Source organism: Tenebrio molitor, chromosome 8 (assembly GCF_963966145.1).
Source record: "Tenebrio molitor chromosome 8, icTenMoli1.1, whole genome shotgun sequence".
Classification (NCBI taxonomy): domain Eukaryota; kingdom Metazoa; phylum Arthropoda; class Insecta; order Coleoptera; family Tenebrionidae; genus Tenebrio; species Tenebrio molitor.
The window spans coordinates 16,350,470-16,373,607 of NC_091053.1; the positions used below are offsets into that span (position 1 = coordinate 16,350,470).

Genomic DNA, 23,138 nt, shown 5'->3' on the forward strand with positions numbered 1-23,138 from the left:
CAAAAATCAAAGCACTTCCCAAAAGAAGTTGAGGATACGAATAAAGAAAAATAATGGATACGTAAGTCTTTTATTTTCATTATTAAAAACTGTTAACATACAAAAATAGTACAAGACTTGTAGCTGATAAAATATTATTAAAAACTAGTTGAAATGATGATTGTACTACACAATTCTTGTCAAACCATAAAATATACAATATTAATAGAGTTATCGTTTAATAAATACTTTCTTTTATAACTTTTATAGGCAATTATGTGGAAGATACCGATATTATAATCTTTAGAATGTAGGTTAGAGTACACTTATGTTCTGTCAAAATTACTGACTAACTAAATTTTATGAACACAACAAATAACAATAATGTATTACATGGACACTGTAAAACTCGATTAAAAAACAATTTTTTTGTAAAAACCGTACGATTAACAAAATGGGAGAAAAAGAAATGACGTAAGGCACTGATTGACAGATGGTGTCAATTTGTGATCTAAGAACACATCAAAATTTCTACATAATGATTTACTGTGAAAGGCATGTGGATGTGGACCCAACAATAAATAATACTTAAAACTAGAAGTTTGTTAAAGCATATAACAACAATGTATTGTCTAGTTGGCTGTGAACAATAACAGCTGTGTCTTAAATTGATTCATATAGTTTTTTAAATTAAATTTGACACTCGCTCTAAGCTAATGGCGTCCAACCGCCATATTACACCTGTCACAATTACGTCGTTACGAATCAATCAACGACTCGACTTTGGTTTTTCACGGCCAACTGAATTCTCAATTTTACGTATTACGAAGCGTTTTCAAAGTATTAATATTAATGGCACATATAAAATTAAGTCCATACCTGTCTGGTTAATAAAATATTAAAAGCTTCTGGGGACAACATACTGCAGTATTCTCTTCAAGACATAAAATACACAACATTGACAACTTTATACATACTTTATTTTTTTTTCTTTTAACTTTCTCCAATTTAAGCAAAAAAAAGTATATAAAGCAATAAAAGCAAAACGAAATAAACTTTAATTCTAGGTTAATGACACTGTCAACTACGACACACTTGTATTGTGTCAAACTAATAAACTGTCAATTAATTTGAGATGTTAGACGACGAGTAACAATCAAGTTTTATTTGTTGTTTTTAAACCCTGTTCACATGTCAAATATCCACCACAGTGACTTAAGTTGGTCAAAAAATAAATATCCCTAGAATCCCGCATAGTAGATGAAGACGATTCAAGTTGGCACAATTGAAATTTAATTGTATTTTGTAAAGTTAACGCATTTGCTTAAGAAAGATTCAGATCTAATAATGTGAAAAAAAAAAAATTCCTTGACAAAACGTAAAAATAACTTTCATACAGCGTTGCCACTTGTAGTTTCTATGTGAATTGCGGTGTTGGTGGATCTTTGATGTATGCACAAGCACAAGGTACACGAAATCTAATTAAAAATAACTTGGTGCTAGATTAATACGAAATAAAGCAAGAGAAAAACAGATGACATACGTCACAATTAAGCTTACGTAAACTTGTCACCCTAACACATAAAATCTATACATAATGGTTTTATGAAACGCATGTTTATGACTTTTTTAAAGCATATACGAAAAATAAATTGAATCCAAGCCGTGACTCGACTTTTATTTTTCACGACATACCACACCCCTACCTTACTTAAATCAGATCATGCGCACGTGTCCCACTGTACCCACCGCTTACTTAAGTAGGCGTCTGAGACTTCCTCGGCGGCATCGCTTCGTGTTGCCTCTTCAACCTGCGCCGCAACTCGGCCGGAAACTTGTCGTAGCACTTCTTGCACACCGGCTTCAAGTCGCACTCGTAGAACTTGGTCTTCTGGTTCATCTTCTGGTCGCAGACGGAACAGGCGAAGTGGTGGACGCACCAAGCCTTGTTCAAGGCGGTGAAAACTGCAACACTGTCGTGACAATCTGTACGCGCGACCCCATCCACTTACCATCGCCGGCGATCACTTGATTGCAGACGAAGCACAAATTGCCGAAGAGTTGGTGGTAGTGAGTCTCGCAGTACGCCAGACCCTTCTTCTCGTAGTGGCGATGGCCGAAGAAAGGCTTCTCGCATTTGGCGCACACGAAATGCTGGATCAGACAGAAAAAATTAATTATTATAGTCAAGATTTTTAGGGAGTGAGTCGCACCTCTACGTGCCAGTGCTTGCCCAAAGCTGTGACGACTCGCTCTTCGATTGGTCGCCGACAGGCCCCACAAATCGGTATGCCCATCTTGTCGTGACACCTCAGACAGTAGAGCTCGTTCATGTCGTTGGCGGCGAAGCCCGGCCGACTCCTCACCTCTCTGGCGGTGTAGTCCAGCTCGATGCCGCAGTTGGTGCAGTTGAAGTGGTACGGGTGGTACATCTCCCCCCGGAACTTCAACGGTTTGTCGTCGATCAAAGCGCTAAAAGAGGCACACTAGACATGACCTAATGGAAACATACTCAACTCACTGGCACTTGTGACAGACGTGCTTCCCGGACCCTATCGCCTTCACTTTGGCGTTGCACTCGTGGCAGAGGGCGCGACCGGCGTTCTTAATGAACCCAGTGTCAGCCAACTCCGTCTCGCACATCTCGCAACGGAAGCACTCTGGGTGCCAGCTCGCGTTCATGGCCTTGATCACGCGACCGATTATGAAGCTGTTGCACTTGCCGCAACAAGGAGCGAACAAGATCTGGAAGTCGCGCTCGCAGTACTTGCGGTCGTCGTACTCGTAGAAGATGCCGTCCTCGAACTCTTGGAAGCATTGGGCGCAACTGGAAAAAACATCTTTGTTGTAATTCATTTTTGGACATTGAGAGGAATACCTACACGAAGCACTGCTGATGCCACAGCTGTCCAGTGGAGTTGACGATTTTTTCGTGGGGTTCAAAACCGTCGCCGCACCGAGCGCACAGCATGCTGTCCAGAGACATGTTGGTGGTGACTCTACAAAAAAAATCAATCAGTTTCTAAGCATTCGACAGTCTCAGAAGAATCAAAACGGAACAACTCCTTCGAGTGTGTCATGAACAACATTAAGATGACGCAGCGTCGTACCGAGACGCTTGATGTTGTTGGTTTTGGGAAATTGTTGTTTGATCGAGTTCATAATCGACATCTTCGAAGTCGTAATAATCTCCAAGTTGTTCCTTGGAGTCGGCTCTTCTTCGAAACAATTTACTTTCAAAAATAGGTTTCAAAGGTGGAATGTATGGAGACAAATCTTTATCGCGAGACATTTTGATTTTACCAACTCCCACTTAAATTTTATTACTTTATCACTTATCACCCAATGTCAATATACATAGTGTTGAGCTAACAGTTGAGGTAAATCACAATCGGAACGGCTTCGAAGTATCGTGTGCGCTTGAAGGTTGCAGTTTTAACATTTAAAATACAAAAGACTTTACTTTTGGTGAGTGTTAGTTTCCATGTTTAAGTAGTCATGTCAGTGTTATTCTTGACGTGATTTTAACACCACAACAATGACAGGTTGTGCAATCAGTCACTTGTCATATTATTAGGGACATAATTGTACTTTAGTAGAGTTGAATCTATTATATTAGTTTTGTGAACAGTTTTGAATGAATTTGACACATCTGGGAAAGTAAGTAGTTCGTTGTTGCGCCGCTGGCGCTGCAGGATGTTCCAGTATAGGTTAGAAGTGTTAGAACAAATACGTACTTAGATCACTTATTAATGCACAAGAAGTTGAATGTACATTTATGAACCTCATAAATATTCAAAGATCTGTCATTTTTACATTACTGTTTTAAATCATGTCTCTAGTATTTGCCATTTTATTCTTGTTTGTTTAGATGTCTTGTTTTAATCACCATTTACACTAGAATTTTATTAGTAATTAGTTTATAAAACATGTCTTACTACTGCGAAATATTATAAAAACATTTGATTCCTCATCTCAGAAGTTGTATAGAGAGGTTATGTTGTTATAGCTCCAACAGCAATACGTTAACCCACTCAAGTTAAAACTTGGATTGCCACAAGAATACAAATTGTAAATTTCAGCTCATTGAGAAGAAAAAATTAAGACCCCAGCAAATTTAACATTGACAGGCCATGCAAGAGGTGCAAGGATGGTGTCAGGGAAATAAGTGGTTCTCAGTTTTCTACAGCAACCAGGATGGAAATGCGCCCCTGTTCCGTGAGCGGTTATTAACTGCATACTTGTATGCTTACCCTGGCATGGGAATTGGCGACATTTTAGAACTTCTTCGTACCAAAAAGGGGAAAAATGAAAACAGGACAGGAACTGAAAGCAAAAACCACAATCCGTGACCGTAAACAAAAATGTTCAAGCAACAACTTGAAGAACGACATCGGAAGGATGTGACAAAGAAGATAAAGTTAAACTTACGTGAATTCCGCAATCGATGTAATTTCTATTCACAATTATTCATAATAATGTCAACGTGAAGAAGTTGAGAAGGAGTGACATAAATGTCATAACTCATACGTCACTGTTCTTGACCAATCACGAGCCGAATTGTCCTAATTGCCATTTAAAGAAGAATGTTAAAATTGGTGGCATTGACGACTGTAGGTTGGTAATCGTGAAGGGTGTAGACCTCGCCTAAAAGCACACATTCGAATGAATAAATCCATTAAAAAATTCCCACGATCCTGAAAACAAAAAGGTTTGTTGGTTGTATTCGCCTCGATAGGTTTCGTTTTGGGAATCTACGATTAACCAACCAACTGTCATTTAAAAAAGTGTCGTCACTCGTCACTTAATGAGTCATTTAATTGTGTGTCATTTTAAATTGATCCTTTTAAAGAAAGAAACAAAACGTAGAAAAAGGACATCGATATTTACAATTTCGTCATGAAATAAATAAGCGTGTGGCAACACTGTTTCTGTCATAACAAGACAATGTTGTGGTTCCACAGCTTTCTTGTTTTTATTGTTCAACAATAAGATGACAGTTGTGGCGAAGACAAGACAATTCCAGTCGTGTGAAAATCTTACAAAGAAAATTGTTGCAAACAGTAGAGTCGTCCAAAGTGGTCACGGTGAAGTTTATGTTTGAACAATGTGTGACCCTTCATTGTGTACATTCATCTACCACCGATTTAAAAGGTTTTTCATTGTAAAGTGACATTTAATGAGTATCGGTAAGTCATAAAATCGTCTCTCGACTGGAAAATCGTGGTCAATTTCAAATCGCGGCACAAACTCTCTTCCATAATTACTCAAGTACAAGAAGAATGACTCTGTTGATGTCCTTCAAGTAATATGGCAGCATCCGCGATAGCTATCGAAGAATTTCTCTCCGGCCCCTTAGTTGCATGGGTACGTCTTCGATCGTCGCCGATTCAATACAGAAATGTGTCATTTTCAGCTCGCGACTTGCGTGCGGAAACCCGAAACGTTACAAGTCTATGAGACATTCTTCGATGGGGCACCCATCACGGAGGTCCTTCTCCAGATCGATCCGGAGCCGCTGCAACCGGTGCCTTCGCTCTCGAATTTGCAAGGCGTCAACATCACGTTCGCCCGAATCAAGATCTTCCACTGCATCATTCGCAACATAAAAAATATATATGAGGTAACGCAATCGCCCCCAAAAATGCACAATAAAGCAGAAAAATTCACTGAAAGAAAGACATTTGGAGTGGTGGTGGCGCCCTCTGTACTGACGTTTTGCGTCAAAGCCAACTGCCCTGATGGTATTGTTTGACACTTTTGACCACATTTTGATGTAATGATGTGTTTTAAAAGTGTGTGGTCTTCGTCGAAAAATGCACTTTTGGGTCGTAATAGACACGGGAGAATGAATCGCGTTTAAAAATTTATCAAGAGTGAGTTTGGTGGCGCCCTCTGCGTTGATGTTTCGATTGTCACTTCAAACCTAAGCCTACTGTTCTGTTAACATTTTTGACAGTTTTGACGTAAGTTGTGTTTCAGGAGGAACTGGGGCAGATCATTATTTCTCTGCCCGATTGCGTAGTTTTGGGTAGATCTCCGGGGTCGGAAGCCTCACTGGAACAATTAAAACTGCTCGTTCTTCTGCTATTGGGTTGCGCCGTTCAAGGTCCCACGAAGGAGCACTTCATCATCAAAATAAAAGAGCTTCCGGTAGATACTCAGCATGACATTGTGGAATGCATTAAACAGGTAACAGAGAAGAAACCATTAAAGTGGCAAATTATTTGATGATTTGTGTGATATTTAGGTAACAGACGAGCAGAAGATCGTTCTCACGCTAGATCATACGGAGCAGCCAGCCCAGAGACTGTACAGCCACGTCCGCTCGTTGACGGTCGAAAGAGACAAATTATTGCAGCAATGGATGTCCGATTTGGGGCAAGAGTTTGTGGTGAACGGTCCGACGAGTTCGACAGTCGAAGCGGCGGAGTCCAATCATTTAGCTGTGGAGCTTGCGGATTGGAAAGCTCGCTTGAGGAAACAACGACAAGAATTGTAAGATTTCGGTTGGTCGTTGGTAAATAATTATGTTGGAATTTTCAGAGAAGAAAAAACGGAATTGTTGACGGAATGTCGGGAAGAACTGGAACATGCGACCGCTTTGGCGACGAAATTGAAAGCAGAGGTAATTTTGATGTTGAAGTTTTTTGACGCTAATAAAGACGATGGTGGTGATGTAGAACAGCGATCTGGTGGTGGAGGCGCGACGGGCCAAAGCTTACCAGGACGAGATGGACGCCATGAGGGAACGAGTCGAAAGGGCGGACCGTCTGGAGGCAGAAACGCAACGCTACAGGGAAAGATTGGCCGACGCGGAATACTACAAAGTCCGAGTCGACGAATTGAGAGAAGACAATCGCGTTCTTTTAGAGACGAGGGAGATGTTGGAGGCGCAACTGGCGAGGGCGAGGCAGCGAGCGGAACATGTTTTGCAATTAGAGGCCGAGCTGTTGGCGAGTAAGCAGAGCTTCAACGAGGTGTCATTGGTAAGTTTTCAAATAGATTAACGAGGGGACGAAAACAATTCGATTTTTAGGAGAGAGACGCCGCCAAAGAGAAGATACAAGAGTTGATCGAGGAGAACATCCAGCTGCAACAAGTGACGAAATCGGTCCTGCAGGAAAACAGTACGCTAAGTGCGGGAGATTCGGACCACGACGAGGCTAACTCCGGCGACAACAGCTTGTCCGAACAACTGACGAACAACGCGCAAGCCCGCGCCCTCAAGCTCGAGCTGGAGAACAAGAAGTTGCTGTCGACTATCGACTCTCTGAAAGAGCGAAGCTTCCACGAGAACGCCAACAAGTTGTTGGACGTGGAAAAGGAGAAGAAGAAGCTCGTGTTGAAGTGCGATCAGTTGCAAGAGAATTGCGACAAGCTGACCCAACAGAACGAAGAGTTGGAGAATCTGTTCAAGAACGCGATCCAAGAAAATCGAAAGCTGCAAGACAACATCGACACGGTCAAGCTGACATCAGAACGACAGGTCCAGGACTTGCAGAACGAGCGTGTGAAAGTGACGGAATTGGAGAAAAATGTCGAATCGTTGACCAAGGAGAAGCAGAGGGTGCAGACGTTGTGCGACACGATAAAGAAGAGAGCGGACAACGCGGAGAAGTCTCTGGTGCAAATGTCCGACCAAATACAGTCTGTGCAGGTGCAGATGCAGCAGTGCAAGGAGTGGGAGAAGTTAGCCGCGGAACAAAAGGACAAGATTAGTTTGTTGGAAAAGGAGAACGTGACGATGCAGAAGGACGTCGTCAAGTTGAAGGAGTCGTTAGAGGTGAGTGGGGAGATAATACGAAGTTGATGATGGTGCCACGGTCGTGCAAGGTTTGAGCCTACTGTTTGTTTTTCAGTCCAAAGACGTACAGTTGGACGCGGAAGTGGAAAAATCGAAAAAACAAGACCGAGACGTTCAAAAGCTGACCAAAGACGCGGAAAATCTCCGTTCGCAGATCGAAAAACTGCAAGACTTCGAGCACAGATCCCAAGAGTTGACCCTGCAGACGTCGGTGTACGAGGAGACGATAGCGACGCTCCAAAAAGACCTGGTCAGCGAGAAACTGATCAACGAGAAGTGCAAAAACAATCTGGAGAAGCTCTGCCTCAACATGGAACTGTTGGACAACGACGTCGACGCGATCGTCGAGCACGTCCTCAAAAATTCCAAGTTGAGGAAGTCGTTCGTGGTGGAGTTGCGCAAGGAGAGCGACGATTCGGAAGTAGCGATTTGTTCGCGGTGCGAAGAGAACGTGCACAAGAAGGCCGATCCCAGGTCAACCGAAATGGTCAATTTGCAAAACGCCAACGAGACTATGCAGGCGGAGAACGCTAGGTTGCAAGTGGACATTGCGACCTTGAAGTCCCAGGTGCACTCGCTGCAGACGCAACAGACGGCGCTGCAGTTGGCCAACAGTCAACTGGTCGCCGAGAAGGACGAGGTAAAATTAAAAAAAAATAAAAATATTGTTGGTACTTTTCTGTTGCCAACTTAGTTTTTCATTTGGGGATTTTTTTTACTACCAACTTAGTGTTGTTTATTGTCGCTTGTGATTGGGTCTTATACCGGAACGAACCTTACCTCATAATTTGTGATTCTTGCAGTTGTCAAAACAACAAAAAATTCAAAGCACTCAACACGATACTCTGCTCTTGGACCAAATCACTTTGAGGACTCTGCACGAGCAGCTGACCGGCGAATACGAGCAGCTCAAGGCCGAACAGGAGTCGTTGAAGAAATTCAACAGAGATGTGCGTTCGGAAATGCGCGCTCTGAAAGAAACAAACTCGACGCAAAAAGAGAAGATCGCTACCCTGGAGGGCGAGAAAGAGACGTTGAAGAACGGAGCGAAGAACCTGGCAGTGCTTCGAGCGGAACACTCAAAGTTGAAAGTAAGTTTTGATGAAATAATTGTGGATTTTTGACGCGAATTGTTGATTTTTCAGGACGACTTCCGCAATTTGTTCACGGCGAGCGAACGTCTCAAAGTCGAGTACAGGAACGTGCAAGAAGAACTGAAGAACGTGAGGACCGAGTCGAGAACTCTGCGTCTGGGACACACCGAGATGCAGGGAGAGCTCAACTCGACGTCGGATCTCGTCGCGGGACTTCACCTGGAAAACGCGAAACTGCAGCAGAAGTGCGACGTAAAAAACGTGGGAAACAATCTCGGGGAGGTTTTTGAGATTTGGATTTTCAGATGTTGTTCGAGATGAACCACTCGTTGGATTCGGACAGGAGGGCGTTGATGGATCACGTGTCGCAGCTCCTCACCCAGTATCACTCGTTGTTGACGCATTCGCTGGAAGACAAGCAGCACTACCACCTCGAGGAGAAGCTCTACACGGACAAGGTGAACAACTTGTGCAGACAGAAGGAGAAGTTGGAGGAGAAGATAATGGAACATTATCGCAAGTTGGACAACGCGTCATGTAAGAAGAGGGGATTCGGGGCGACCCTGGTTCGGAAAGTAAGAAAGGCCGGGTCGGATATCATCAACAAAGTGCCCAGCAGGGTGAGTGTCTCGGTTAGGTTCGCAGCCGGATGAGAGATGGCGTCACTATCGCCGGTTGTTTGTAATGACGCTACCGCTCAACAGAGTGCGCCGTTAAAATTTGAATTATTTTGGTAGAATCGTCGGTCTTGGCACGAAGACGTTTCATCGCGTCTGACGCAGTCCCAGTTCACGTTGGGCGGAGGGTCAGGCGAGTCAGCCGGAAACGATTCGGACAACAGCGTCGAGGAAACAAATTCCCGGAGCGAGCCTTTCAAGAGGTCGACAATAGCCGGAGGGAGTCTGCAGAGGCGGTCACGAGAAGACGTCGTGCTCAGGAGGTCGCACAAAGACGCCGCTTTACACCGAAACAGCATAGCAGGTGAACTGACCAACCCGACACAAGTTTCTAGGTGTCAGTTTCGTTTGTACGAACGTTCGCATTTCAGGTGACGAGAATTACTCGCGAGAACCTGAAAGTACGCTGAGTTTGGGATCGGTGGGTTCTCGACGGACCGTTTACTTGTCAGAAGACGAACCAAAGACGGTGGCGGCACCGATGAATAATCAAAACCAGTCGCCATTACTCGTTTATAATAAAATATCTACGGTGATCGGAGATGCGGCGCGTTCGTCGGCTCACCAGAAAGTACCGGAAGATGGCGGTAAGGAGGGTGTCGACAAGAAAGAGGTCGAGAATGCTAAAGAAACGGCAGTCTGGTACGAATACGGATGTGTTTGATTTCTTCCTTTTTAGGCGATTATCGTTGGAGAAATAAATCAAAAACCAAAAAAATTTGAGAAACGTACATTTTTTGTAACTATTTACAAAAACATATTTATAGTATTTTATAAAATTAAGAAAAAGCCTTGAGTAGCTGATGTGTGATGATGCTTAATATTTTTTAACTTTTTACCATTGTGTGGTAGTTACATTTTTGCCAGACTCGAATTCACTTCCTGTAAAATATTATTTTTTTATAGTTCTTATTTATTGAATACACGATTTAATATAAAAAATGGTTTCATTGATTTATTCTATCCTTGATAGATAACAACTTCGTGAAATTATGGCCTAGGAGATATTTGAGGTTATGTTCTAACCTCACATTGAATATGATTTTCACAAAAATCGAATCATTTTAAAATTTGCAACTTTGGAATCTTCATTTGAAGCTTCAACTTGACACATATTCGCCAAAAGAACCGAATTAATCTCCTCAAACATGAACGCGAAAAAGTTGGGTTAGGATTAATGATTTCACCTTATCTGTAATTTTCGATGTGAAGGTGTAGCTCCGAATAATTCGAAAGAATCGCTTTCGAAAAAACATGTTTTTTGAATCAAAATTGATTAAAACGGATGTAACTTCCGTTAGACTAATTAACGGTTATGTCTTAGCAGGTGGATGAACTACTTCAATTCCTTCATTATGTCGATAAATTTTTACGTTTTTTGTAGGTATTGGCAATTTTTTAAATGTATTCGACAAAAATGGAAACTTTATTGAGAAAATTCAAATTTTTGACGGTCACAAGATACACGGAATCGAAATTGATGAACCTTCTGCGAGTATTTTATTGTATGGGGGTTGCTACATGCAAACATTAACCTTCGACGTTGGAGCACTTCTCCCAATAAGTAAACTAGACCACCAACAAATCAAAGACTGGATACTGACAGCCTCTTGGTTGAAAAACAAACACATCGCAGTGGTGGTCATGCTCAACAAGTTGATAATATACAAAGATGACCTCACCAGATTAAAGGAAGTTGTTTGTGATGAAAAGTGTATCTTGTACAGCGCCTTCATTTGTTATGATGACCCAACAGAAGAATTGGTTGTCTTGTCTGGAACAGTGTTTGGTGAGATACTGATCTGGAAGGTCTCACACTTTGAAAATGAAGAAAATTCTCCAGTTTTAACAAAATTAGAGGGCCACAAGGTAGTCACATAGCAAATAATAAATTTCCCACTTTTGTGTAACAAAATTCTTTGTAATTTCAGGGCGTAATATTTTCCATCAGTTACAATAAAATCGCCGGTTACATTTGCTCTTCTTCCGACGACCGCTCGTCCATCTTGTGGTCGATAGAAAATAAATGCGTTCACACCGAATTACGTCGACCAGTTCCTAAAATAACGTTGCAACGCAAGATTTACGGTCACCAGTCTAGAGTCTTTCGGTGTGTGGTTACTGACGAGTTTCTGGTAACCGCAGGTGAAGATTCCCTTTTAAACGTGTGGAATTTCGAGGGGGAACTGATACGGAAAATCGAAACGCATCAAGGGGGCCCAGTTTGGGCTTTGCATTGTAAAAATGACGTGATCGTCTCGGGAGGCGGAGACTGCGGAGTCTTATTGTTGCCTCTGCGCCCCAACGATACGACATGCACTCGGTACACACCACCGGAAAATCAAATCGCCAAGAGAATCGGAATTTTATGTGGTGACAGCTTGGTGGTGGTCACCGAAGAAGGGGCGTTGTACCATCTATCCGACTCTGGAGGATGGACGAAGATCGGTCACCATGAAAATCTGAAGAGTTACAATTTGCTTCAGATATCTCCCTGCAGGAAATTGGTCTCTCTTTCAGGTAAGACAATCCGGGGAATAACAGACGGCACCACTGGTTATTCTACCAGTCAACAGAGGGCGCGGGTCAAGTTAGATTAACCATGACTCAACTTTCAGGCTATCACGGCGAAATCTACATCTACAAAGCAACAAACGACACACTTGAACTGTTGGTGGCCGCAAAAACGGACCCCGAGTCCCGAATCTACTCTTTCCATTGGCTAACTTGCACGACTTACTTGACCTGTCAACATGGCGGACTTTTGACCTTGTGGTGTTTGTACGGCAACCGCGTCCATCCCGTCACGACTTTCGACTTACCACAAGCCAAAGACTTGTGGAGTAGTGCGGCGTGCCAAGCCTCCAACGGGAGATACATCGTGGGGGACCGAAGGGGCAACATCTACGTCTACACCGTGACTCGACGCAAACCGGTCCAAGTTTTCAAAAGAGCGCACAACCACCTAGGAGTCACACAACTGTACAATTTCAACGACCAGATCGTGTCTTTGGGGCGAAACGGTAATATGAAGACGTTTTCAACCGGTGAAAAACTCGTACAAATGTCAAACGAGAAGATGCCGTTTGTGTGGTTGGTGGCACTGGTTGATCGCGTCCTGTTGACATTTTCGGGTGACAGTTTTGTGGTGTGGGACGTCGAGACCAGAAGGACGTTGTTTGAACATGTTTGCGGGGGCGGCCACCGCTCTTGGGATTTTCAAAAGAAGGAAAACACAATGAAGTTCGTTTACGTCAAGGATCGCGCGCTTAATGTTGTCACGTACGACGCGAAAAAACTCAATCCTGTGAATATAGTCCCAGGGTTTCACACCAAGACGATAAACGCGCTGCAGTTTGTTAAGTTGAGTAAAAATCGCTTCGTGTTGGTGTCAGGTAGCGAAGACACCAATCTGCGAATTTGCCTGACCGGTAAGGACTATTTTTCGTCGATCAGGACCTTCAAATTGCACCTGTCAAGTATCAGAAGTGTGCGATTGCATCGACTCGACAAAATCGGTACGTTCGAAGATTATTTGATGTTTTCAGGGGGCGGTCGCGGACAAATTATTTGTTGGAAGCTGTCACTTGACCCTAACAATATCGGTAAAAGTGTCTGTAGCGAAGAAAACTCGTATTACGAGAAAGCGAGCGGGGACGAACTGTCAGAATCGGAAATAAGAATAATGGACATGGAGACGTTAGAGTGCGCTGACGGTTTACTCTTATTCGCCGCCTCTTCAGACGGAAACGTGAAAGTGTTTCAAGTGTGTCGAAATACAGAAAGTGCCAATTACCGGATGAGCCTGTTGACGAATTTATTCTCGAGGCCCAAATGTGTGACAAGAATCTGTACGGTGCGAACTCTTGGACTCGTCGTGTTGATCGCGATGAGCACCGACGGCAACCTCACATTCTGGGAGGTGTCTTCGCTACTTCAAAACAAGAAGCCAATCACCCTGTTCAAAACGCTCAATCGCCACCAATCCGGAATCGCAGCGTGTTGCCACAAACTGATCAAAGACGATCTGTTGGTGTTCTTGTCGGGAGGAGACGACGCGTCCGTCGTGTTGACTCTCTTTCGCATCGAGAACAACGCAGAAGGTGTCGACTTTGTGACAGTCGCAACAGTTCGAGACAGCCACTCACACTGCGCCTGTGTGACGGGCGTCTTCATCAGTGGCGATTATTTTCTAACGACTTCCGTTGACCAGAAGCTGTTGGTGTTCAAGTGGCGCGTTGATGAAGACAAGTTGTTCGTCGAGGCCGTGGACAGATACAATTCGGCTGTCGCCGACGTTCAGGGGTTGGGGTGTGACGAAGAGGACGATTGTTTCAACGTTTTTCTTTACGGGAAAGGTGTAGAATATGTCAGATGTGTCAAATCTATTACGTGATTAAAAATTGTTTTTGGTTTGGGTCTGGACGGATGTTTTTGCTTAAGAAACAAAAATGGCGGAGGCGCCGGGAGAAATCGTTTGAAGCTGCATCGTGTAAGGTCAAGTTAGCTCGTATCAGAATGAATGAATGTATGTCGAGAAGTACATGGGCGGTCCTATGATTTACGTGACAATTAGTAATGGTGGACCCCACGTGATGTGTACTTCTTGTTGAACGTGCTTTAACGATATTCTTCAGGGATTCTATTACAAAACAAATATGTTGTATAATCTGAGAGAAAAAGGCATTTCATTTCTTTTCAGTTTTGATATATTTTACAAAAAAATTCAATTATTGTTCGAGTTTCGTAACAAAACATGGCGTACAATTTTCTAAATATCTCTTTAATGAAAGAGTAGCTGAAACGTGTTAGGTTTTGCCCCGTTCCTCTTCTTATTTCTTCTCTTCAGTTTCGGGTTTCTTCAGAGCGATACTCTCAGCTTCTTCCACAGTGTCGGGCAACTTGCAGTCTAGAGTTTCCGGTAACAGGAAACACAGCACCGCACCAATCAGCGGCACGACCCCGAAAATGATGGGTGGAAGCCACGCCTCCACGAGCACCAACCCCGCAACGAAGGGCGCCGCCATCGACCCCAACCTCGCAAACATCGACGCCGTCCCCACGCCCACATTTCTCACCACTGTCGGAAACAACTCCCCCGAAAAAATGTAACACGTGACGAAGCAAATAGCCAGTGCGAACATATCGGCACAGCTTAGCGCCGATCTGATCCACGCCGCCTCCGGCGGAACCACCCCAATCAAGAGACACGACCCGCCGGCGACCAGGTTGCTGAACACCAGAGTGCGCTTGCGCCCCCAGCTTTTCAGCGCCCAGATCGCGAAGAACGAACTGGGGATCTGGATGACGGCGGAGAGGGCGACGTTGATGAAGATGTCGCCCCCCAACTGGCCTATGTACTGGGCCCCCCCGAAGAAGCACAGCCCGCAGACGAACCAGTTGTAGCCGATGCAGACGGTGTAGGTGCGCATGATGGGCGTGCGGACGAGGTCGAGGGCGTTGCCGCTCTCCTGGTTCTGGGGCCTCTTCTGCATGTGCAGGTCGACGTCGTCGCGGACCGTCGCGCTGGGCTGTCTGTTGTGACGAGCCGCCTTCTCCAGTACCCTGATGGCTTGTTCTTTGCGACCGACCGTGAGGAGCCAACGCGGCGACTCCGGCAGGATCCAGTAGTACGAAAAGAGTAGCACCACGGGGACGGTGATGGCGAGGTGGAAGTGGCGCCAGTCCCGCAAGAAGTACGCGAAGAGCGGCAGAGTGCCGTGGCCCAGATTGAACGGGATCTGGTAGAGGATGCCGAACATGGTGCGCCACTTGAGTCCTACAAACAAACATTTTTTGAACACACTGTATCTGTACCCGCCAAGGAAAAATTTTGAAGCAAACAAAAAGTGACAGGTGTGAACTGTCAAATGTCAAATTTACAACGACAAATCTGTAAATCACAGCCAACTACCGTGAAAAACTGCAAAGTGACAAGTGTGAGTTGTCAAATGTCAAATTTGCAGCGTTTTGATCCAAAAGAGTGTAGGAATAATGATGAGATGCCTCAGGTACACTGACCTATAATCTCCATGACTAGAACGAAACTCATGACCATGCTGCCCCCAGTGGCGAGCGCCGCCACCAGCCGCATCACCAGGAACAAGACGAACCATGGCGACAACGCCGCTCCGATGCCGCAAATCACTTGGAGGACCACGGCGCAGATCAGGGGATTTCTTCGGCCGAACTTGTCCGACAAGTATCCGAAGAGACAGTTGCCGAAGAGGATGCCCAACATGGTGACGGTCTGGGCCAGGTTTGCTAAGTAGGCTCTGTCGCAGACGAGGTCCCACTCAGTGATGATGGTCTCGGTGAACGTAGACCTGAACCAGGCGATTTCAATAGGGATGAAATCTGGTGTTGTGTTTTACCTGTCGAACTCGTGAGCGGTACAGTTTTGGGAACACTGGTCTGTCGAGTTGTCCACGCACGTGAAGGTGGTCGGGGGGGCCAGGAATACTATGCTGAGTTGCAACCACGCCACTGGAAACTTCACCAAGCAGATTATGATGCACATGGCGATGTGCCATCGGCCCAGATCGCCAGTTGTTTTTTGGATGATGTCGATAGTGGGGACATCTTTCGGGGGAATCACTGAAAGTGCGGAAGCGGTAAGATTTTGCCGGAATCAAGTAGCATCACGACAAGTACCAACTTGACAAAATTAAAAGTTCCTGTCTAGGAAGTCATAAACTTATTACATCATTATGGTCATTATGACCATTAATAATAATCATTATAATGATATACGAGTAACATATGAAATTCGAGACCATCTTGTGTATGTCAGAGATTCTTCTACTTCTTCTAAATTCATGAAGTTGTCCACAGAAATTACAATTTTCTGTAGTAGGCAGTGGTCACAAAAATTGTTTCACCCTACGTTGACAGTAGTGACCTTGTCGCTCTTTGGACATTCTGCACTTGCCCCTATTTCGATTTTTCAAATGCTAATCCTTTCTGCTCGCGAAACAATCCAACACTCAGGTCACAAACACCCAGCACCACTTTAAATCATCAAAAACAATCACTTACTTCTCTAATCCTTGCAGAATTTGGGCCAAGATTCCTTTCAGTAATTTTTCCCAAGAGCTGCAACATTCAGGCACTCTCACACCCGAATGGTCTTCGCGGCCTAAGAGCTCATTATATGTAGCGCGACTCTACCACCTTATGCCTCTATTCTTTACGTTGTGATGTCAGACGAGGTCGCGAGCATTAAACTAATTGCGAATAAAATACAGCGTTTATAAATTTAGACTGGTGTGTTTGTTGAAAAGCGACTTACAAGTGATCGTAGTCTCGAAGAGGTGAGTGGAGTTCGCTCGTGGAAGCGTCTTTCGAAGAATCCGTTCATTTAGCACAAGAATAACAAATCAATTTTGCGATTTGATCGCTCTGGATGTGACAGGAATTCTTGTTAGTGTCGTGTTATGTCACCTGTCCGAGAGTTTGTGCAGTCAAGGGAATTGTTGATACAGCGTGTTTGAAAATAGATAAATTGTGTTTTATTTATTCGGTCTGTGTTTATTGTGCGTAAATAACAAACTACTAAAATAAGTAGTTTTGTACAAACTAATTTACTTTTAATGAAAGACCGACATTAAGGAATTGTGGAAAAAAATAGTCAATTTCATCATTTTAAAACGAACGAAGGAAAATTTGACAGTTGTGCTCACAGCAGTTCGGTAGTGTGATGTGGACATTCTGTATACAGGGTGTTTCTGAAATACGTGGGTTAATTTTAATTGGTAATAGAACTCGTCAAGAGGAACAACTTTTCTATCTACCATTTTGCCGAAAAACGATGTTTAATTCCAAAATAAAATTGGAGAGATTTTTCACTAAAATAGCCCTACGCCACTAAATACTGCAATGGCTAATTGAGATCAGCGCTAATATGAAAAAAACATCCATTTTCATCCAGAAAACGTGTTTTAACGCCGAAATCGAAATTCAAATAAATCTACCCGTATAGCAAAAAATCCACTTCGTAAGAATCTGTTTTTTTTTAGGTAGCTTGGTTTTGGAGATTGTATGAACGGTTTTAGGAAAATCTTTCCTAGTTTTTTAAGCCATTACGCAACGTTTTTCGCCAAAATGGCAGAGAGAAAAGTTGTTCCTTTTGATGAGTTCTATTACCAGTTAAAATTAACGCACTTATTTCTGAAACACCCTGTATGTACTAAGTAGGTATAAGTATTCATTTGATTGATTAATGGAAGACATTTGTTCTCGCACAAGAATAAAAGACGATTTATTGTTTCCATGTAAAGAATGATAATGAATTAAATTTATTGTCGTTTTCTAAGACTTCACCTCGCTTTTAAAGTCAACAACAAACAACTTGAAATTGAAATTGAAAATTTCCATTACAACTGTAGGTTGTATGTATCTTGTTTAAATGAAAAGCCTATATATTTAGGTTATTTTCGTGCAAATGTTTCCACTCCTGTATTTGTACGCTTGTTTAATTTAAAAAGATATTTCGAGGGAAAGTCTGGTGGTGAGAGTTGCCCTTAGCTGTCATCAATATCGTAACTTAATTTTTAATTGTTTTGATGATGCATTAATACAACTTTGGAACTTTACAATTTGAGCTGAGTGTACAGCACGTGATGTGAACCCAATTGGTTATTACGTAAAACATAGGACCACTTATGTATTTCTCGATTTGAGAAAAAAACTTGTACACAGATGACAGAACAACTCATCCAAAAATTAAAAATTTGAGTTGTATAAACATCGTTTTTTTAATAAAGGTTATGCATGGATAGGTTTGATAGGACCGACTCCAATGTTAAAATCGCTCAAATTTGACACTGACAATGACATTCCATGTTGTAGACTTCGATTCAATACTAAAATTTTGGCTTTACGAGTTTTTTTTTTTTGGGCCAGCGATTGTACTGTATTATATCATTATTTTTTATTATATCAGATTTATCAGAGATATGAATATATTATTAAAAAAAAAAGTAATATTTTATTGCACACCTCTAGCCAAAATCCAAAGAATTAGTTATTTATGCAACAAGTGAGTAAAGTTATACTTTTTTTACGAGAAGGAAAATTTGCCGCTCGAGCGAAGCGAGTGCGCAAATCCGCCGAGTAAAAAAAGAATAGGTAGGTACTTTACTAACGAGTTGCATACAACATTTTTTTGGCGCCCGTAAGTTTAGATAACAATTTTTTTCTAATTCAGTTACTAAAAGCAACCATTGTGATATGTCATTTTAGTTGTCAAATGTGCTTGATTTAATAACTTGTGAAAAAAAGTGACACTATATTATCACTAGTGTTAAAAAGTGACATTAGTGATATTAGTACATAGTATTATCCCAGAAAATTATTTCAATAGCAGATTTAAACAGGATTTTAATCAGAATGTGTGCTTTTCGTAACTAAATTAGAAAAAATCTTGTATGAAACTCGTAGCAAAATGGCTATTTTTTTTTGCACACGACATGTTAGACCACTCATTGACACTCGTGGTCCAATTGTCATGTCTAGTGCAAAAAAGACGCTCATTTTGCAACTCGTTGCATAAATAGCTATTTCGACAATAAAAATTTGAAAATTTTCTCTTCCTTTTACTTGCGTTTTAAATTGACCCACTCATGCCAAAAAAATCCCAATTTACACACGAACTCGTTAAAAAAACTACTAATTATGAATGAAAAATTTTATAATTGCGTTAAAAAATGACACGCTACGGCACTTTTTTTAACACAAAATGCGTGCAAAAATGAACCTCTATGGCACTTATTTTAACGCTTCTTGACCGATTCAAAAATCACATATTTTATGAACGCAAACGAATGGAAAAACTTGCACTTTTTTTGACGGACGTTAAAAAATAGTAGTTTATTTGACGAGTTTGTGTGTAAATTGGGCCTTTTTTTGGCACTCGTGGGCCTTTAAAACGCGAGTGAAACGAGGCCCACGAGTGCCAAAAAAGGCCCAATTTACACACGAACGAGTTGAATACAACGTTTTTTTGTTCGACGAGCCCCTTAAAGGCTCCAAATCGCTTAAAACCTTTAAAATTAGCTTGACGTTTCGTTTTGACAAGTTGTGACATTTATCAAAATCCGTTCACATTGGAGAAAATTCTCAAATTCTTACAGTGTCAAACAAAAAAATAAATTAAGACGTAATGAATCAAACAGGAAAACAAAAAAAGACATTCGTTCCCGTTTATAATGTTCGTATAAAACCGAAAATGTAAATACCTTTAATAAATTTGGTTGTTTCTTCTGTTTCTTTTTCGACAAAATTCGCCATTGAAACGTTCTGCCTCAAAGAATTGCTTTAAACACACTAAAGGTGTGATGCAGAACCTAAAAATGGAGGATGAAGAGATAAGACAAATAAATATGCTTGTCTTAAAAGATTATTGGAGCTTACATTTTACACAATTGTTGGATTCGCATTTATTTTTATTTTATTTGTTTTTCTTTGCGTAAGACGGTGGCAAATGAACAAATGACGTAAATGTATGGAACCTAGAAAAGACACTTCGCGTGAGCGCAATTTTGTGATTGAAATTGCTCTTTGTTGGTTAAAATGTCCCAAATACAACTCAAATACACGGTGTCCCAGAACTCGCGCCCCAGAGAAAAAAGGAGAAATCCTCATCAAAAGACAATTGCATGCTTGCAAATGAAGGGGGCCACTTTGAGCACTTGCTCTGATTGTATTTATTTTTCGTTTCGTGATTCCTTTTAGCTATGTTGTTTCTGTTGTTATTATTATCTTATTATACCATTTTTCCTGTTTTTTTTAACATAAGTTCACGCGTTATAATAAACAAGGTTCTTTTCAAAACCCCCATTTGTTTTGTTGTTTTATTTAACAAACTAAAACTTAATTAAGATGATGGCGAGTGACAACTTGAATAACATGTGCCTTAACCTAACATGTTGATGTTGACACTTTAGCGGACATGTCATTCTGACATTATTTAATTGTGACAATTTATAAACTTAGCAACCGATTCTCTGTGAAGTACCGATTACGACTGCTCCGGACACGGAGTATGGAGAACGAAATACGGAAAATTGAATGGTGGGGTAGCCAATAATTGTGGTCTGGGAATATTATTCAAAAGCTTTTTGGGCTATTTCAAGCACTGCGCGTTGCAAATGCGGTCATGTTGTAGCGGAATTCCATGCAAATAAGCGTCCAACGCATGAGCGTAGACAATTTGTGGTCTCAAACGCTACTTCATACTAAATCATACCTCACGAATTTTATTATTATTATCTGATAATGGAGAAAATTTATAAAATAAACAAAAGCAACATTTTACATTTGTAAGAATGGGTAATTTACCAACTTTATTGCTAAACGCGCCGCCTAGTAAGCAGATTTTTCGCTGAAATGTCAAAGAAACGTCAACTACGTGCTGTTGTTAACTTAGAAAACAACTTTTCGATTTCAGCAAAGTTTATTGACATTTCCTGTAATTGTCCCACAATATCCCAGAATAAGTGGTAAAATTAACTGTACCATTGACAATTTAATTCATACACTAAAAATCCCATAAGCAGCGGTGTTTTTGTCACTATGACAGCGAAAAAAGTTTGCCCTAACTTTTCCAGTGACAAAACGGAACCTAACTTTTGCAAGCGTCTGATTCTAGTAGGTCTGCATCATTGTACTTTTCCGTATTCATTAAATTGTCTTACCGAATTACACTCAAGCTTTTTTTTGGGTAGAAGCAAACTTGACATTTGTAATTCGATTTTGTTGCCTGCAATTAAACTCAAAAAAACTGCCAGAAAAAATTACTCGTCCTACGGACTCTTTATTCGGATGCGCGTTTGTCACCGGTATTACTGCAGTATCCTCGTGACGACGATGCCTTCCGCACAACGGACATGGGTCCTACACAAAATGACCGAAGACTGGAAGCTGAAGAATCTGTTGCAGCAACTCCAGGGATAAGTACAAGGTGGCTTGCCATTCAAAAAATTTGTAACAACCAATGATATGACCTATTTTACGCAAACAAGATTTATTCCCAATATCACACGAGCAGCGCGTTAAATTAAAACCCGAAGATCTTCCCCCTGCGAGTAAATTTTTGTGAATGGTTCCTTCGGTAGCACAATGAAGATAATGCATTTGTTAAGACCTTGATGACAACTGACGAAGCTGGGTTTACGCGTGAAGGTGTACATGACAGCAGCAATACACATATTTAGAGTGATGAAAACACGAAAGAATACCATGGCCTCCTCGTTCACCTGATTTAAATCCTTGCGATTTTTTCGTATGGGGCCACATGAAACAATTGGTGTACGCGGAACCTTATTATAAGTCTTATTTATCTTTGTTGTAAATAACAAATCTTTCAAAATGTAAGTATAATCTGTTTCAAAATCAAAAATCCACCACCTGTTGAATTATGTTGGGAGAAAAAAAGAAATCCCTAGAAAAAGTTTAATTTTTTTGGGATGGCTCAATCTCCCGCCAAAATTTGACATTGAACCGTTGAGTTTATTTACGAAACACAAAATAATTATTATGTACAAAAAGGTTTTAGCTACCATATCATACTTTTTGAGTGAAATAATAAAATGAGAATAAAAAACACGATGAACTACGACCAAAACGACTGTCCAACAGTTTTCTTTCATAACCCCACTTTTTTCTGACATTTGCAGACACACCAAAAACAAAAGTCGGTTGTATTTTCGAGGTAGAATGCACTGTTGGTGGATTTTTGATTTTGAAACAGATTATTATTCTTTTTATTATTTCTGCGATACTCATTAAAATTTATGTGATACCGTGGAGGATCTACAGGGTAATTCACGAGTGATAATGAGCCCGACCGAATTGAAAATGCAACCCACACTACATTTCCGAAAAAAGCTGGCTATTGAAATATCCAGCTTTTTTCGAAAATGTATTGCTGGTTGCATTTTCAATTCCGTCGGGCTCATTATCACTCGTGAATAACCCTGTATATATAAGGCAAATTCATGATGAAGCCCAAATAATGTAACAAAAGAATGTTGAAAACTGTTATTATCTATTCTGTGATTATTGATTGATTTATGTATGATTTTGTTTGATGAAAGTGAACGTGGTTTTTGTGTCCCGGCGCCATTGTTTTTGTTCCTTTTTATTCTACGAAAGTGAACATAGTTTTTGTAGTATAATGTTTTCACTTGATGAGTACGTATTTACTCATTAATATTCTTGTGACAACCAAATAGTTTTCACTCGCTTCAAAGTGGCATCATTTTTTACTTTTGTTTTGACATTTTAATCTACATATTTTTAAATTGTCATTTGGAAGTTGTAAAATACAGCGTGATCAACAAGGACTGAAGCTGTTGGCAGCAAATGACAGCAAAATATTCCCAAAGTATGAAAATTTTTTGTGCGTCAGTGTTGGCACCCGCTGCAAGTTGTGAATGTCAAAAAATTTAGGTGTTACGGGTTGGTAGTGCCTTGGGTTGGTAGTTTTAAAACACGATACGTACAAAACGACCAAAAACAGTATAAAAAGTAATTTGCCATACTTAATTAAATGGCCCACTGTTTCGATATTCATAAAAG

The 23,138-nt window shown here is 41.5% G+C and overlaps 4 protein-coding genes across 8 annotated transcripts; 2 read left to right on the top strand and 2 right to left on the bottom strand.

Annotated features, from left to right (window-relative positions):
- Positions 1 to 56: 56 nt before the first annotated feature.
- stck (LIM zinc finger domain containing stck) lies at positions 57 to 4,553 on the bottom strand. Of its 3 annotated transcripts, XM_069056136.1 has the most exons (7): positions 4,411 to 4,479; positions 4,233 to 4,305; positions 2,862 to 2,978; positions 2,501 to 2,806; positions 2,193 to 2,451; positions 1,992 to 2,133; positions 57 to 1,944 (listed from the first exon to the last, which is right to left on the bottom strand). In XM_069056136.1, exons 2-7 carry the CDS (start codon positions 4,253 to 4,255, stop codon positions 1,736 to 1,738), a joined length of 1,056 nt encoding a protein of 351 aa, XP_068912237.1. In that variant the 5' UTR covers positions 4,256 to 4,305; positions 4,411 to 4,479; the 3' UTR covers positions 57 to 1,735. The 3 variants fall into 3 exon arrangements, with proteins under 3 accessions (XP_068912237.1, XP_068912238.1, XP_068912236.1); XM_069056137.1 differs by lacking the exon at positions 4,233 to 4,305 and having other exon boundaries at positions 4,411 to 4,553; XM_069056135.1 differs by lacking the exons at positions 4,233 to 4,305; positions 4,411 to 4,479 and adding an exon at positions 3,090 to 3,271.
- A 343-nt stretch (positions 4,554 to 4,896) lies between these two features.
- On the top strand, positions 4,897 to 10,476 carry Girdin (protein girdin). Of its 2 annotated transcripts, XM_069056124.1 has the most exons (14): positions 4,897 to 5,346; positions 5,396 to 5,602; positions 5,962 to 6,171; positions 6,230 to 6,477; positions 6,526 to 6,607; positions 6,663 to 6,968; positions 7,019 to 7,765; positions 7,842 to 8,426; positions 8,590 to 8,877; positions 8,932 to 9,132; positions 9,186 to 9,500; positions 9,618 to 9,861; positions 9,929 to 10,144; positions 10,237 to 10,476. In XM_069056124.1, exons 1-14 carry the CDS (start codon positions 5,290 to 5,292, stop codon positions 10,278 to 10,280), a joined length of 3,750 nt encoding a protein of 1,249 aa, XP_068912225.1. In that variant the 5' UTR covers positions 4,897 to 5,289; the 3' UTR covers positions 10,281 to 10,476. The 2 variants fall into 2 exon arrangements, with proteins under 2 accessions (XP_068912225.1, XP_068912224.1); XM_069056123.1 differs by having other exon boundaries at positions 4,903 to 5,346; positions 9,929 to 10,475.
- A 185-nt stretch (positions 10,477 to 10,661) lies between these two features.
- On the top strand, positions 10,662 to 13,982 carry LOC138136812 (tRNA (34-2'-O)-methyltransferase regulator WDR6). Its single transcript, XM_069056125.1, has 4 exons — positions 10,662 to 10,884; positions 10,942 to 11,426; positions 11,489 to 12,077; positions 12,176 to 13,982. Exons 1-4 carry the CDS (start codon positions 10,812 to 10,814, stop codon positions 13,951 to 13,953), a joined length of 2,925 nt encoding a protein of 974 aa, XP_068912226.1. The 5' UTR covers positions 10,662 to 10,811; the 3' UTR covers positions 13,954 to 13,982.
- Positions 13,983 to 14,228: 246 nt separating this feature from the next.
- On the bottom strand, positions 14,229 to 19,939 carry LOC138136815 (organic cation transporter protein-like). Of its 2 annotated transcripts, none has more exons than XM_069056133.1 (4): positions 19,796 to 19,939; positions 15,932 to 16,154; positions 15,579 to 15,883; positions 14,229 to 15,336 (listed from the first exon to the last, which is right to left on the bottom strand). In XM_069056133.1, exons 1-4 carry the CDS (start codon positions 19,845 to 19,847, stop codon positions 14,390 to 14,392), a joined length of 1,527 nt encoding a protein of 508 aa, XP_068912234.1. In that variant the 5' UTR covers positions 19,848 to 19,939; the 3' UTR covers positions 14,229 to 14,389. The 2 variants fall into 2 exon arrangements, with proteins under 2 accessions (XP_068912234.1, XP_068912235.1); XM_069056134.1 differs by lacking the exon at positions 19,796 to 19,939 and adding an exon at positions 16,596 to 17,023.
- Positions 19,940 to 23,138: the final 3,199 nt, after the last annotated feature.